At 48.5% G+C, this 14,090-nt stretch overlaps 1 protein-coding gene across 1 annotated transcript in view; it reads left to right on the top strand.

The window, feature by feature from the left end:
• Positions 1 to 14,090, top strand: part of Hydin (HYDIN, axonemal central pair apparatus protein) — a 433,520-nt gene that overhangs the window by 295,812 nt on the left and 123,618 nt on the right. Inside the window, exons 42-46 of the mRNA XM_023709202.1 lie at positions 2,596 to 2,810; positions 5,791 to 5,922; positions 6,657 to 6,840; positions 9,959 to 10,100; positions 11,846 to 12,011. Of these exons, the coding sequence (XP_023564970.1) occupies positions 2,596 to 2,810; positions 5,791 to 5,922; positions 6,657 to 6,840; positions 9,959 to 10,100; positions 11,846 to 12,011 (839 nt within the window). The remainder of the gene's footprint in view (positions 1 to 2,595; positions 2,811 to 5,790; positions 5,923 to 6,656; positions 6,841 to 9,958; positions 10,101 to 11,845; positions 12,012 to 14,090) is intronic.

Here is a 14,090-nt window from a genome sequence, read left to right as displayed (position 1 = left end):
ATAATACCCATCTTCTGTGTGCCCTACGGAGCTTTCCTCGCACCACTGGTTGAAGGCTGACTGGCAGCATGCCACCAGCCCAGCCCAGAGAAGAATTCTTTCCACCAAGCATGGGCAGGTCTCCTGCCCTGCCTGATGCAGGTGTGCTCTTGGTACTTCAGAGAACAAGACAGTGAATGACAGGACACTGCACAAGCTGACACCTGGAGGAGAGTGACATGGGCTTACTCAGCACAAAGAAGCAGAGTGTTGCAGCAAAAGTTCCACCTTCTGTGAAGGAGCAAGCTTGGGATGAGTGGGTGCCAACGGGGCCACTTGGGGACACTTTTATACAGATAGGCTTGGAGGAGCAAGAGGATATTAATTCAAAAATAAGAAAAAACATTCCAGATTGAGAAAGCAAGCAAGTTGCTAGTGCTGTGTATCAGGGTAGGAAGGCAAGATGAGCCTAATCATAATTGACCTTATTAGGAATTTGGGTTTTATGGAAAAGAGTCAGTTTTCATACTAGTTTCCCAGCAGTCAGAAGGTCATCCTGGAAAAGTAGCTCTTGTAATCTCTCTCTCTCTCTCTTTCTCTCTTTCTCTCTCTCTCTCTCTCTCTCTCTCTCTCTCTCTCTCTCTCCGTCTTTTTGAGACGGGGTTTCACTATGCAGTTTAGCCTGGTCTTGAGCTCATTTTGTAGCCCAGGCTGGTCTTGAACTCACAATAATCCTCCTGCCTCAGCAGCCTCCCGAGTTCTGGGATTACAGGCATGCACCGCCATGCCCGGCAGGTAATGTCTTGTAAAGGAAGCCACAATAAAGCTGAAGATGGCTGGGTCTGGACCAGCTGGCCCCAAATATACCTACATCACAAAGAATTGAAGGAGTGGCAGGTGTTCAAGATCAAAGAAAGATTTTTTAGCTGCCAAAACTAGGAGGAGAATGGTATCATTTTCCAAGATAGGGAAGGCAGGAGGAAGTTTGTTGCAGAAGAAATGAGCTGGGTTTTGGATCCCCTAGCAGTAAGGCCGGGTGAGGCTGCCCCACCAGAAGTCAAGAAGCCTGGCTCCTCTGGGCATCTGAACGTCTGCAGGGCAGGGAAGCGTCTGCTCGATAGGAAGACACTAACTATGACCTAGAGTGCCTTCTCAGAGCTAGATCGTTTCTATAGAAGAGGGTGCTGTGGACAGGGAAAGGCCAGAGGCTTATGAAAGTTACAGGAGAGATTCCACGGTGGTCAGTGAAGGGCAGGGCTGGAGAGGAGAAGCAGGATCCACAGTGAAGTGGGCAGGCCCCAGGCTGGGCAGGCATTGCCCAGGCAATGCCCAGGCAAGACCACAGGTGGCAAATGCTCATGATGGAGGCAGGCAGAACCTGGAGAGCTTCGGAGGCATGGGGCATCAGTAAGCATGGGAACAGCCAGTACTCTAATTACAGCTGGGGCTGAGGGATTCATCCTCTTTGGTCTCCTACCAGGTGCAGTGCAAGTCTTTGTGACTGTAATCAGCTCCTGGGGGAGGAAGGAGGGAGTGTCCTAAGAACATAAGGCAGAGTAGATTGTTTTTAACAACTCATAAGATAATTCTAAAGGCTTATTTGCTGAAACGGTCAACAGAAGCAATGAGTATCCATGAGTCCCTGCGAAAATGAGAGGCACTGATGCTGCCTAGCACAAAGCCCCATTGCACCATCTTGGAGGACAAAGAACATCTGCTACGCTCCTGTTCTCCTACTGGACAAACATCCTGTCCCAATCCTAGGAGACAGGATGAGGCAGGGCCAGAGTAAGGGGTCCAGTGCTGGGAGACTCAAAGGCTAGAAAGTGGCAGAGGTTCATCATAAAGGCAAAAGGCACTCGAGCAATGACTTTTCCAAACAGCTTTGTGTGTGTGTGTGTGTGTGTGTGTGTGTGTGTGTGTGTGTGTGTGTGTTTTAAGGAAGGGTCTGCAGGGTCTCACTACTAGATCAAACTCATAGTGATCCTCCTGCTTACAGCCTCCCAAGAACTGGGATTATAGGCGTGCGTCACCACACCCAGTCTCAATCACCATCTCAGCATACCCTGGGGGCAGGGCCGGAAGGGCAGGCCCGGGGATTGAACCCCCGGCCCTGGCACCTGCTTTAATCTGCTGCGCTATTTGGCCAGCCCTCAAACAGCTTTTAAACAGATGACATTTTGGAAGGGAGCTTCTCAAGTGAGTGGGGAACTTAAAGGAGAAATTAATCCTGAAGCCATGCTGCCAGCAGTACAAGGCCCTACTTGAATTCATTAACCTCACCATTGCTTAAAACCTCAAAAGGTCAAGTGCTGGATTTCTAAGGCGGGGCCATAGTGTAGCTGCAGTTTCAGAAATTACCTTCTGGGCTGGCAGAGAAAGTGCATGCAGACTGAACTGTGACTTATTGGAAGGATGAGCAGTAAAGATCCCTGGATCCCAGGCTCAGTTCTCCACTGGCCTATCTTCAACCCTTGGTAGGTGGAGTCTGTTTTCCACCCTAGCTCAGTCAGCTGTATATGGGAATGGCACAAGGTTTCAGTGTGCCATAGGCATTGTCATTTTTTTTCTTATCCCAAGGTGACTTTTAATAAAATACTTGCCCTCTCCTTATAGCCCAGGAGGCTTCTGGGGTCCAAAGTGCCACAATACAGTCACGACAAAGCAGTGAGAACTTGGGCAAATTCACCTCGGAAATCACTCTGGTGACCCCAGAAATTAAACCTGGAAAGAGCATTCGGGGGAGTGCGTTGTTCACCAAAAGCAAACCAGAGAGCCACAGTTCTGGGTCACAGAAGCAGCACCACCAGCACCAATCTGAAACACCACAGGTACTAACTGGGGCTCTCCAGAAAGAGGTTGGGATCCTTCCTCCTCCTCGCTGTCCTGGAGCTTCATTTCCAAGGCAGTTCCACCAAGCCAGCCTGATCACTGGCCTGTTCATCAGCTAGCACCTTTTATGTTGCAGGTACTGGGTTGGGTGCAGGTGAAATGACCATAAGGGAAGCAAAGTCCCTGAACACAAGCTGCACTGATGAAAAGTGTGATGAAGCAGATAACCACACTCACAAATAAAACTGCAATAAAGTGAGGCCATCGATAAGTGAGGGACGTAAAAAGAAACAGGTTGAACTATAGGAAACAGTCAGTATTCAATCACTTTAGAACTCCACAGAGCAATTTCTACAATTCAACCTAGTACCAGCACTGGGGATACTGCTCAGCAGTGCAGTGCCTCCAGGCAAGCGCAAGGTCCTGAGTTCGATTCCCAGTACCAAAAAAGATTTTCTGAAGTTCAGCCTAGTACTAAAGGAATATTAAGGATTAAACCATTAATACAAGAAGGAGGAAGACTGCAGAAAGAGTCTTGAAAAGTCCTAGGGAAGTCAGAGTTTTCTTGACATGATGAGGGGCTTAGAGAGCAATCTCAGAAAACTGCAGGTGCCCAGGACAGAGATAGTAGGGTAAGATGAGTAGTGAGTTAAATAGAAAACTGAAGTCAAATGAGGGCAGACTTTTAAGATGTTTGAAAGAAGGGAGGAGTAGCTGTTAGAGAAGCAAACTGAAGATCAAGAGAATCCATTCTTAGAAAGGCAGCAGAGGCACAAGCAGTTCTGTAAGGAAAGGAGCTCCTGGAGGAGCATGAGGTGATGGCCCACCCAGGAGGGAATAAGAGTCCAGCAGAAAGAAGGAAGGATAGGATTAAGCATAATTAAATAAAAAGGGGACTAGCTTTCTCTGGGATTAAGAAAGATAAAAAACAGATACAGCTAAGGGTGAGAGAAGCAAGTTGGAGAATGGAAGTTGGAGAAAATTTTGTTAAAAGGCTCTGTGAATGTGAGGAGGTATGGTCTTTTTAGCAGGAAGTGATAGGGAGGTTGGGGTTGTGCAGCATGCTGGAGGAGAGTGGCAATGCACCAATGGTCTCACTATGGACAGAATGAGAAAATGGTGACGCACAAGGAAAAAAGTCAGTTGTGGAAGGTGATAACCTGACCAGCACTGAAAACTATAACTCTAGAGTTGTGATATTTCTCTTAGTGTCCCTCAGCAGCAGTCTCAGAGGCAGTAAGAAAAGAAGTTTCTGTTAGTTCAGAGAAGGGGTATGGGTGTGGGGATGAAGGTGACATCAGTGTGGGGAGCCCAGCCTAGGTAGAGAAGGAAGTGAGAAGACAAAGTGGGGGAAGCTGGAAGAGTTCAGGGTCCAAGGGCTGTAATAGAGAATGCTGCAGTATTCTCTGGGAGAGAGGGATGTTTCAGAGAGGTTTGCTGGAGTGGATGAATATCAGTGAAGCTCTTGGTAGAAGAAGAAGCCCATGCACTGGGTAGACCAGATGGATGGACAGAGTCATCGGTCTCCACAGGTAAGGAGATCTGAGAATCAGATTGGGAATATGGGTGGTATAAAGTGTTAGGTCCTGATAGGAAAGGAGTCTGAATGTCAGAAAGGGCAAGTGCGTAGAGCAGAGATGAGGGTCATGGAAGAAATCTGCAGGTTGGGTGAAACATTCCGTGGGGATGGATTTGTGCCAGTGGCGTCTCTGCTCTTCACTTCTATTTTACATTCTTTGAACACCTTGAAAAGTAAAACACCACTCACTTCATTTTTCTTTTGGAGGACCATCTTTTTAACCCTCTTCTCCAAGATCTAAAAGGATGTTCATGCAAATGTGAACTAAAATTCACATTTGTGATAAATGGGGTATAACAATGAATCATTTTCTTTGGTTTGGTGCCGTCCATATGGAAGTGAAATACAGAGAATACTTCAAAGGCAAGCCAGGTGTGATGGTGCACACTTGTAGTCCCAGAACTCAGGATGCTGAGACAGGAATTGGGAGTTCAAACCCAGCCTGGGCTACAAAGTCAGCTCAAGGCCAATCTGAATTGCATAGCAAGACCCTGTCTCAAAAAAAAAAAAAAAAGAAAAAGAAAAAACAAACTTCAAAGGTTACAGAAGATCCCAAGTCATACTATAATTCCCATTCAATAAATAGGAAACTCAGAAGTTCAGAGTAGAAATCAGATCTCCCTGACACTGCCACCCCAAGTGGCTCCCTGCACCGCTCCGTTATGACAGGGCTGTTTGGTCTTTTTGAAGCTCTACCACCTGCAATGTTCGTCATGCTGAAATGGGGGAAGTGTGTGTGATGTGCTATTAATGAAGATATGGCCCTGTTATGTAAGGTCTTTCACTTATAAGTCACCTTTTTCCAGGAAACACATTAGAAATCCTCATCTTTTGAATAACATTTAATCCTCTTGCTTCATAGCCTTCTTCCTCCAAAAAATCACTCCACCGACTGCCTGCCCATCCCCATGCTCCTTCCATTATCTTCCTTGAGACTCCAGTGAGATCTTTGTCTCCACCACCCCCTCCTAATCACCTTCCCCACTGCTCACCAAGTTCCAGCCACACTGGGCTCCCAAGAGCACCCCACACTATCCAAGCATACTCATACTGAGGGAACCTGCTGCTTCCTCCCAGAAAAGCCCTCCTCTTTGATCTTGTCTCATTCTGTCACATTACCCCAAATAACACATTGTCACCCTGGCCTGTTATTGAATCCCTAGTCTGTGAGGAAGCACAAGGCATGATGGGTACTCAGTAAATATCTACTGAATGAATGAAGAACATCCTCACTCAAAGCTTCCAGCAGTTCTTTAAGGAAGACAGGAGCTTTCTACTTTACAGTAACAGATGCGGCACCAGGGAGACTTGATTTTCTCGAAGGCATATAGCTCATAGGTGTAAGAGTTGTGAAGACACAAAGCTGGATTCTGATTCCTGGTCCTTCTCCCATTCATCAGGTCTCCAGCCCTCTCCTGGGGCCCACCCCACGCCGGCTCAGTGTCAGCGCCAGCATTGGAGGTGAGGTGGGGCTGACAAGCTGCGTGTTTCCCGAGGAGCTTCTGACACAGATCCTGACCGAGCGGATCCAGGTGTGTCATGTCCACCTGCACAGAACCTCAGGACCTAGAACTCCAACAATGTCATTACCATGAGCTGAAGTTCTGGGCCACACACAGAGCTCAGAACCTAGAGGCCCCAGAGGACTAAAGATGAGTTTTGGTTTTTGGTGAGACAAAGTGCTTGCATTTTCTTCCTTAACAAAGTCTTCCTGAAAACAAGGCTAGCTGAACTATGCATTTGGTAGAGTTGATTTATACTCTGACACAAGATTCTTTGTTTCATCAAAAACCTAAAGTCCTGGCTGGTGGTACCAGAGTCTGGACCACAGTTCAAGTACCACTGCAGTGTAGTGAAGACTGTTCTTCAGGGTTAACATCACTGAAATCATTACACTTCAGGGCAGCAAGGCCACAAAGAAAAGCACCAGCCCTCCACTTGGGCTCTCTGCTGCCTGTTGATCTGTCTGTCCATGGAAACAGACTTGCTTTTCATCCTATCTCCATGCAATTCATGGATCTTCCTAGCCCTTGCCTTCACATTTTGCTTGTCCTTTTGTTCTATAGAGATGAAATGAATCCTGTGCTCTAAGATTTAGCAAGCAGAGGGTAGATTCATGATGCCTTCACCCACTGGGGCCCAGTAGGAGTGCAAAGACCACCGCGGCACCAGTAAAAGGCCCCGCAGAAGTGCCAGCACTCCCTCTGCGAACAACAGCTGGCCTTGAGGCCCTGCTGACCAGCCGTCTTGCTCTCTCTGCTTGCAGCTGAGTGACTGCTGCCGAGGAGTGGTGTTTGATGGCCTCGACACACTCTTCGCACGGAGTGGGCCTGCCGCCCTCCTGTGTCTGCTGAAGGCCATCGGCAGCCGCGAGCACATCTACGTCCTCAACATGGCCCAGGATTACACGACCATGAAGGCCCAAGAGAAGGCCAGAAAGGAGCAGGAAGGCAAGGCCCCCAAACCTTCCCAGGCTGGCCCTCTGGGGCCCTAGCTGGGCTTTCCTTTCCATGTGGCCCTGGGCTTTTCAACCTGGCTCTCAAAGCAGTTTTTATACTTGCTGTCTCAGTAGCACCATGCCTCCAGCCAAGGAGGTGGCCCCCAGAGGTTCGCACTGCTCTTTTACTAAAAGGAGACGGAAACAGAGCAATCATTAGAGGATACGTAGCCAAAGCTGAACCCCACTTCAGAGCAGCTAACACTCTGTCCCCTGCACACCTCTCCCTGATTACAACCAGCCTGAGAACACATGGCGTAATACTTGAAAGATGTAAATTGCGTGGTTTCTTGTCCCTTCCTAGTTACTCTAATGTTATTCTCTAGGCTCAATTTTCATAGCCAATTTCTTATCTGTCTGAGATATTGCATGGGAATAGATAGATCTACCTTTATACATACATGTACCTACACACATAGCAGTTCAATCTTACGCAGTAGTAGAAGCTGCCTATGTAGTCTTGTACGGCTGTTATCTCTATGTTGCTGGAAGTTGAAGCCTGCAAGACAGGCAGCTGGGAAAGGAATATGGGAATAATATGGGGGGAACAAGTTGGAGCCCACCAACAGAACTGGACCCATGGGGACAAATCAGAACCGCTGTCAGTTCTCACCACAGGTGACTCAGTAGTGTGGGTGTGTCCTAGAGAAGAAACTCATACCCTTCGTGGAGCTGAACACACACATGGGGGATGGTAAATTCTACAAAGGACCTCTACATTATCATGTGTGTGCCTAGCACTCTGTGAGACATTTGTACATGTTGGGTCATTGAATCTTCAGAGTAACCATGTGACTATTACTGCACCCACTCTATATATGGGGACAATGAAGGTTATAGACAGCAGAAGGCCTCCTTGGTATTATGACTAACACTTGTAATCTCAGTTCTCTTGAAGATTGGCTGGAAGGATCACAAGTTCAAGTCCAATCTTAGTGAAACTGTCTCAAAATAAAAAAATTCAAATGGGCTGGGGATGTAGTTCAATATGAAGGCCCTGTGTTCAACCCTAGTACAGCAGAGAAAGAGAGGGAGGGAGGGAGGAAGAGGGGGTGGAGGAGAGAGAACATCTTGTCTAGTCACACTGAACATTAGTAACAGTGGCACAGACTTGTGAAAACTTTTCCTGTCATGTAGCCAAGGGCCTAGGAGAGAAAAAACTCAGTAAAGGTTTGACTGAAAAATAGACACACATCCACAGTAAAGTCAGCTTACTGCCCAATTTAGTTAGAAGACCACCCAGAAAGCTTGGCCCTGGAGGGAGGGCTTTGGGCACAGCTGCTGGCAGTGCTGTCCTGCGATGCAGAGCTGCCCCCAGCCCAGCCCCGGCCCCACTACGGCCCTCCTTCCCCCAGTTTACTCTCTGGAGCAGAGGGCTTCTCCAGTTAAGGAAATATTTGCAGACACTGAGCTGTCTTCCTTGTGAAGCTGAACCTGAACTCTCCTCTCTCTAGTCGCATGGACCAGACATCCCTCAGCAGTATCTCATCCTCCAGCTTCTCAGTTCTGGAAAGCTGCTTTTTTCATCATGAACAACTTGAAGGAGCTGGCTGCTTCTCATTTTCTCCGTTACTTTGGGACTAAAGTTTCTCCAGGCTAAATTGTGGGCTCCTCTGAATTTGAAAAAGATTGTAAGCCACCACACAATGACAATCTTACTGCTTTAAATCTAACATTTATTGAACAGTTCTGAGTGTGCTAGGCGCTTGAGTAGCTCACTGAGTACCCACAACCTTAGCAGTGAGGAATTACTGTCCTCATCTGTTATTACCCTTTGCTGCGTGGCAAAGAGAACTCAGACGCAGATCCCTGAGTCCAAAGCTCCCGCCTAGCTTGAGACAGGTATGCTAGCAGCGAGCAACAAAGTGGTCAAAGGTCTTTATTGTCATGTACATGCATCTGAACCCAGAATCCACAGGTGTGGAGTGGACGTCCCCTTGGGCTGCACACACTTGTCGTGCCCTGCACCCTTCATGTCATATGCTAGTCATGGGTAAAGTTGCTCGGTGTCGTGTGAGTTTCCTGTCACTACTGTGACAAATCACCACTGTCTTAATCCATTCAGGCCACTATGAAAACATACCATGGACTGGGAAGCTTATGTGTTATCATTCTGGAGGGGCTGGCCAACAAAATATCTGATGAGGCCACTGTGGTCCTAGAAGGCGACTCCTGCTGAACCCTTACCTGGAGGGAGGGGCAAACAAGCCCCCTTGGGCCTCTTTTGTAAGGACATTGATCCCATTTATGGGGCCCTGCACTCACGACCTAATCAATTTCTAAAAGCGCCACCTCTTGTACTATCCTTTTGGGGATTAGGCTTCCACTTATGAACTTGGGGGCACAGCAGACACAAACTTGGTGACAACATAAACTCATTGCCTTACAGTTCTAGGGCCAAAAGTCCTCACCAAAGTATTAGCAGGGCTGTGGTCCCTCGGAGGCTCCTGTAGGACAGGATCCTTTTCCAGCTTCTGATAGCCACCTATATCCCTTGGCTCATGTTCCTTTCCTTGCAGCCCTGTGACCTCTGCTTCTCCTCTCTCCTGCTGTCATATCACCTTCTCTGACCTTCACTCTCCTGCCTCTTTCTTTTTGAGACAGGGCCTCACTATGCAGTTCAGGCTGGCTTTGAACTCTTTTGTAGCCCAGGTTGGCCTTGAACTCACAAGCAACCCTCCTGGCTCAGCCTCTGAAGTTCTGAGATTACAGGTTTGTGCTACCACACCCGGCTTTCCTGTGTCTTTCTTACAAGGACCCCTGTGATTAGATTGGCCTTACCCAGCTATTCCAGGACAATCTCAAAATCTATCACTTAACCACCCTGCAAAATTCCTTCTGTCATGGGTGGCAAGTTCCGAGAACTAGGGCAAGGCCATCTTTAAGGCCTGCCATTCAGCCAACCACAGGTGGAAACCAAGTTTGAGACTGCAGGAATAAAGGAACACCAACAGGGCTTAGGAATGCCAGCTGCCACCTACCACTCTCACTGCCAAAGACTGTACCAACAGAGCGCAGAGTGCCTGCTGGACCTCACCTCCCCTCCCCCACCACCCCACTCACCCTTGCAGAAAACAAACGCAAGGAAGAACTTGAGAAAGAGAAGATGCGTCTCCAAAACATGGATGAGGAAGAATACGATGCCTTGACAGAGGAGGAGAAAAGCAAGTTCGACCGGGAAGTTCAGCAGGTGCTCTGGGAGAGGAAGAAGAGGTAGGCACCAAGGGCTGGCCTCTGAGAGGAGCTCATGGGGCTACCGGGCAAGCAGGGCACACTCTCAGCTCAAGTCATCTTTGGGAAGCACAACAGTAGCAGACAGCAGAGAGCAAGAAGACCTATCTGGCCCATCAGAGTATTGATTGCTGTAACCTCTCAGGGCGTTGTCCACTCATTTCTCCTTCCTCCTTGCTAGGAGTACTGGGAGACAGCAGGACATTTCTATAATGTCATAGCTGGCCCTGGGTTGTAGTTGGTGGCCTGTGCGCTATCCCTGGCCCCCACTGTCTCCCCTGGCAAGTGTAGCCTGGGTAGAGCTTATCTGCATCTGTGCCTAGGTGTCTGCAGCTGGTGACCCAGAGCCCATCCTCCTGACAGGGTGTGGGGGCTGCTCCCCAGAGCTCAGTAATTTCTCCCACTTCCCATACCATGGTGCTGCCCACCTGCTGAGGTCTGGCTGCCTCTCCTTGGCCTGAACTTTGATGCCCTGTGCAGGCTCACAGCCAGCAAGCTCAGCCACCTTCTCTGCTCCCATCTCCTCCACATGAAACAGCTAGATCTTGCCACACCACCTAGAGCCCAGGAGACTTGGGGCTGCCTGCCCAGGTGTGTCAGAGATTCAGGTGGGCAGCAAGACTCAGGTACTGTCTTCCTTAGATCTTCAGCCATGCTGAAGATGGCTGATTCTACCTACTTCCTAGGCCACTGGGACTGGAGGGTACAGAGCTGAGATACTCACCCACAGTGTGACCTGCTTCACTCCTCTCCCTCTACCTCAAGACTCCTCCTGCTAGCCCTAGTGGAGTTCTGTGTTCCCCTGACCCCTATAGTACACCCTCTACCTTTCTCCTATGTGGCTTATTGTAGAAATGTCCACTCCTCTGAAGGCATGACAAGTCTAGCTGTAGGACTCCAAAGCATACCTTGCCACCCCAGCTTCTGCTTCCACATATTCAAAGTGGACTTAGAACATGCAAATTTCATCCATAGAGCTCAAAAAGTAGTTGAGTCACACAAACACACACACATATATACACACACACCCACCATCAAGGATGATAAATTTGCCTCACTGGGCACCCAGAGAACCACACCTAGGAAGAATTAAAGATTAAAAGATTTCTGCAGATGAAGAAATGGATGAGATAATCCAGAAGTGCTGTCCCCCCTTGTGTGTCCCTGGTCTCCAACTTTGGTGCCCTCTCTGCTACCCACAGCAGGGCAGGCATGGCTGAACACACAGCAAAAAGGGGAAGAAGGGGGGGGGTGTCATGCTTCCAAGCTAGCAAAGCTAAGGTCTGCTATTGAAATACCACTTCATACTGTCCAAACATCAAATGTGATAACGTGGGAGACTGGCCACATCGGTACTATTACTAGAACAATTTGTGAAGGTTGTTTTATCAAAGCTCAAGCTTATTCCCAGCCCTGCCTTGCTCTCCTGCGAGACAACATTGGAATAGAAACACAGACCAATTGGAAATTCCTCCCAGTTGTGTTCAATTAATCAGAGATTTACTGAGTGAACATTTAAAGACAGATGTGGTTTCTTTTTTCTTTCTTTTCCTCCCTTCCTTCTTCACTCCTTCCTATTTACCCAGCTTTTTTTTTTTTTTTTTTTTGTTCATTCTTCCCTTCCAAGAAAGCCCCATTCAGGACCTTCTTCCTGACAGTCCCAGCAGGTGGGCAGGGCCCTGGGCGGGAGGCCTGAACTCTTACCTCTTCTGCATGGTTCCATGAAGGGAGCTGGAGCGCTTGGCCAGAGAGATGCAAGAAAAGAAGCTACAGCAGGAGCTTCTGCGGCAGAAGGAAGATGATGAGCTGAGGAAAAAGATCAAGAAGCCCAAGCAAGGCCCAGTGAAGGAAGAGCCTCCTGCGAAAAAACCACCAACAGGAAGCAAGCCTATGGTAACAACCCTCACCTGCTCCTGTTAAGAACCCACTACCAACCCAGCATGCTGCCCTCCAGGAAGCTGGATACCTGCAGCATTTTCTCCCCCTACCCACCCTGCAAGGGCCAGAGAGGTGAACCCCACCCAGAGCACAGAGAGAAGCTACAGTTACAGATCCCCACCCAGCTGTGTCTGCCAGAGCCCCAGCTCTTTGCTAATGTTAAAGGTTTGCATCCGGGAAGCTACAGAGTCTGTGCAGCCCTTGTGCTCCTCCTTAACAACAATCAAACAAAATGCTACAGCATAAGCCTCCCCTGGTAGACAAAGGCCAGTGGTCTAACAGCCTGAAACTCTCAGCAGACACAGCCAGGCCCATGGTGACACAGGAAAGTCCTTGTGGTGGTGACTGTGGCCAAGGGGTGTGGCTGGCTGGTGTAGGCAGCAGCTGCTTTAGCGCCTGGAGTTTTAAGGGTGAAACTAATACCAGACTTTCAAACAAGGTACAAACCAGTGTAAGACAAGTGACAGCAACAAGCGGGCAAGGGCAGAGCCGGGGAGATAACTCAGTGGCATAAACACCTGCCTGGCAAGTGAAGGTTCAAGTTCGATCCCCAGTACCAAAAAAAAAAAAAAAAAAGACAAGAGCAACCAAATCACAGTCCCCTTCCAAAAGATCTGAGAGTAAGGAACAGGGTCTAATATATGGACCTGGACACTGACTAGGTGCTTGGTGTTTCTATCCCAAAGGAAGCCTGTGGCCTCTGGGGCTGAGAGCAGAGGGGGCACCCAAGGGAGGATCACAAGGACTGATCCCTGCCTCTCCCAGCAGGCTGGTGCTCGTGACGCCAGGAGGGGAATGTGAGCGCCTGTATGAGTCGGCCGTTCTTCTTGCAGCTGACAAAGTCTACCTCTTAGTTAGAAAAAGCTCACAATAATCTATGAAGCATTTATTCTGCTTTCCAATGACTGCATTTCATTCATCATGAGAAGACTTTTGAAACAGAGTTAACCCCAAATTATGCCAACATCATCTTCTGACCCTCCAGAGAAAATGGATTGGAACATTTAGGAGACAGCATGTACATTTCCTGCCTTTTACTCTCATCTCGAGGGACCACAGCTTGCCCCACACACCCCACTAGAGGCCAAGTACCTTTGTGTGTGTGTGCTTGTGTGTGTATGTGTATGTGTTGTTGTTGTTGTTGTTGACCTTGGGCTGCGGAGGAGGGGCCCCTCTTTGTCTCCCATTTGGGAACAAGATTGTAGATCATCCGAGTGCTACACAAAACACCCTGACCTTATCCCTGGAGACCCTTGTGGAACTCAAACAGTATCCCGCTCTGGGAGCACTGTCCCAGCAAAATCTTCTAAGACTAGTTATGTTCTCCAGAGGTGAGAAAAGATCCCCAGGGAAGGAAGGACTGAAGACTCCCCTGCCTCTTCCTCAGAAGGCCATGGGTGCCACCTACCTCTGGCTCGCTGCTTCTGCCTCCCTTCTTGTAGGCCCCTTGCCCCTGAGATGTTCTCCTGTTCAAAATCACCCACCTTTAAAAAGGAAGAGTCTCCTTCACTCTCATGCCCGTGACGAGCAAGCACCCTGTTTTCCTCTTTCTTCATAATTAAAGTTTTTGAAGCATGATCCCCTTGTAAATTCTGCTCAGACACCTCCCACTCACCCTTCCACCTTCTCTACCTGACTTCGGTTCCGTCTTCCCCTCAGAGGCGCTGGCAGCTCCTCCACGTCTAGCTCCAGCACGCCTCGTTCAGTCCTTGGCGCACTTGGCTTTCTTCTCTGTGGGACTCACACTGTTGACTGAACTGTCCTTTAAGCACTTCTTCGTTAGTCATTCACACCAGGCATTTTCTTCTGGTGTGTTGTCTAGCTCACTCTTTGTTTAGCAACAGCTAATCTTTTTTTTTTTTTTTGCTCCTTGAATGCCTTCAGGGCACTTTGGCATGACTGGAGTGTTGTGGGGATCGAACTACTGCAAACTGAGGCTGCCAGCATTGTGGAAGCAGTCACTTAAAGAACTGAGCTAGGGCTGGGCCCCCTAATAAGGAATTTTTTTTTTTTTTTGGCAACAGCTAATCTTAA

The sequence above is a fragment of the Octodon degus genome, unplaced genomic scaffold (genome assembly GCF_000260255.1).
Source record: "Octodon degus isolate 3935 unplaced genomic scaffold, OctDeg1.0 scaffold00011, whole genome shotgun sequence".
Taxonomy (NCBI): domain Eukaryota; kingdom Metazoa; phylum Chordata; class Mammalia; order Rodentia; family Octodontidae; genus Octodon; species Octodon degus.
The sequence above is the reverse complement of the archived record's forward strand: the minus strand, read 5'-3'. Positions and strand labels throughout refer to the sequence as shown.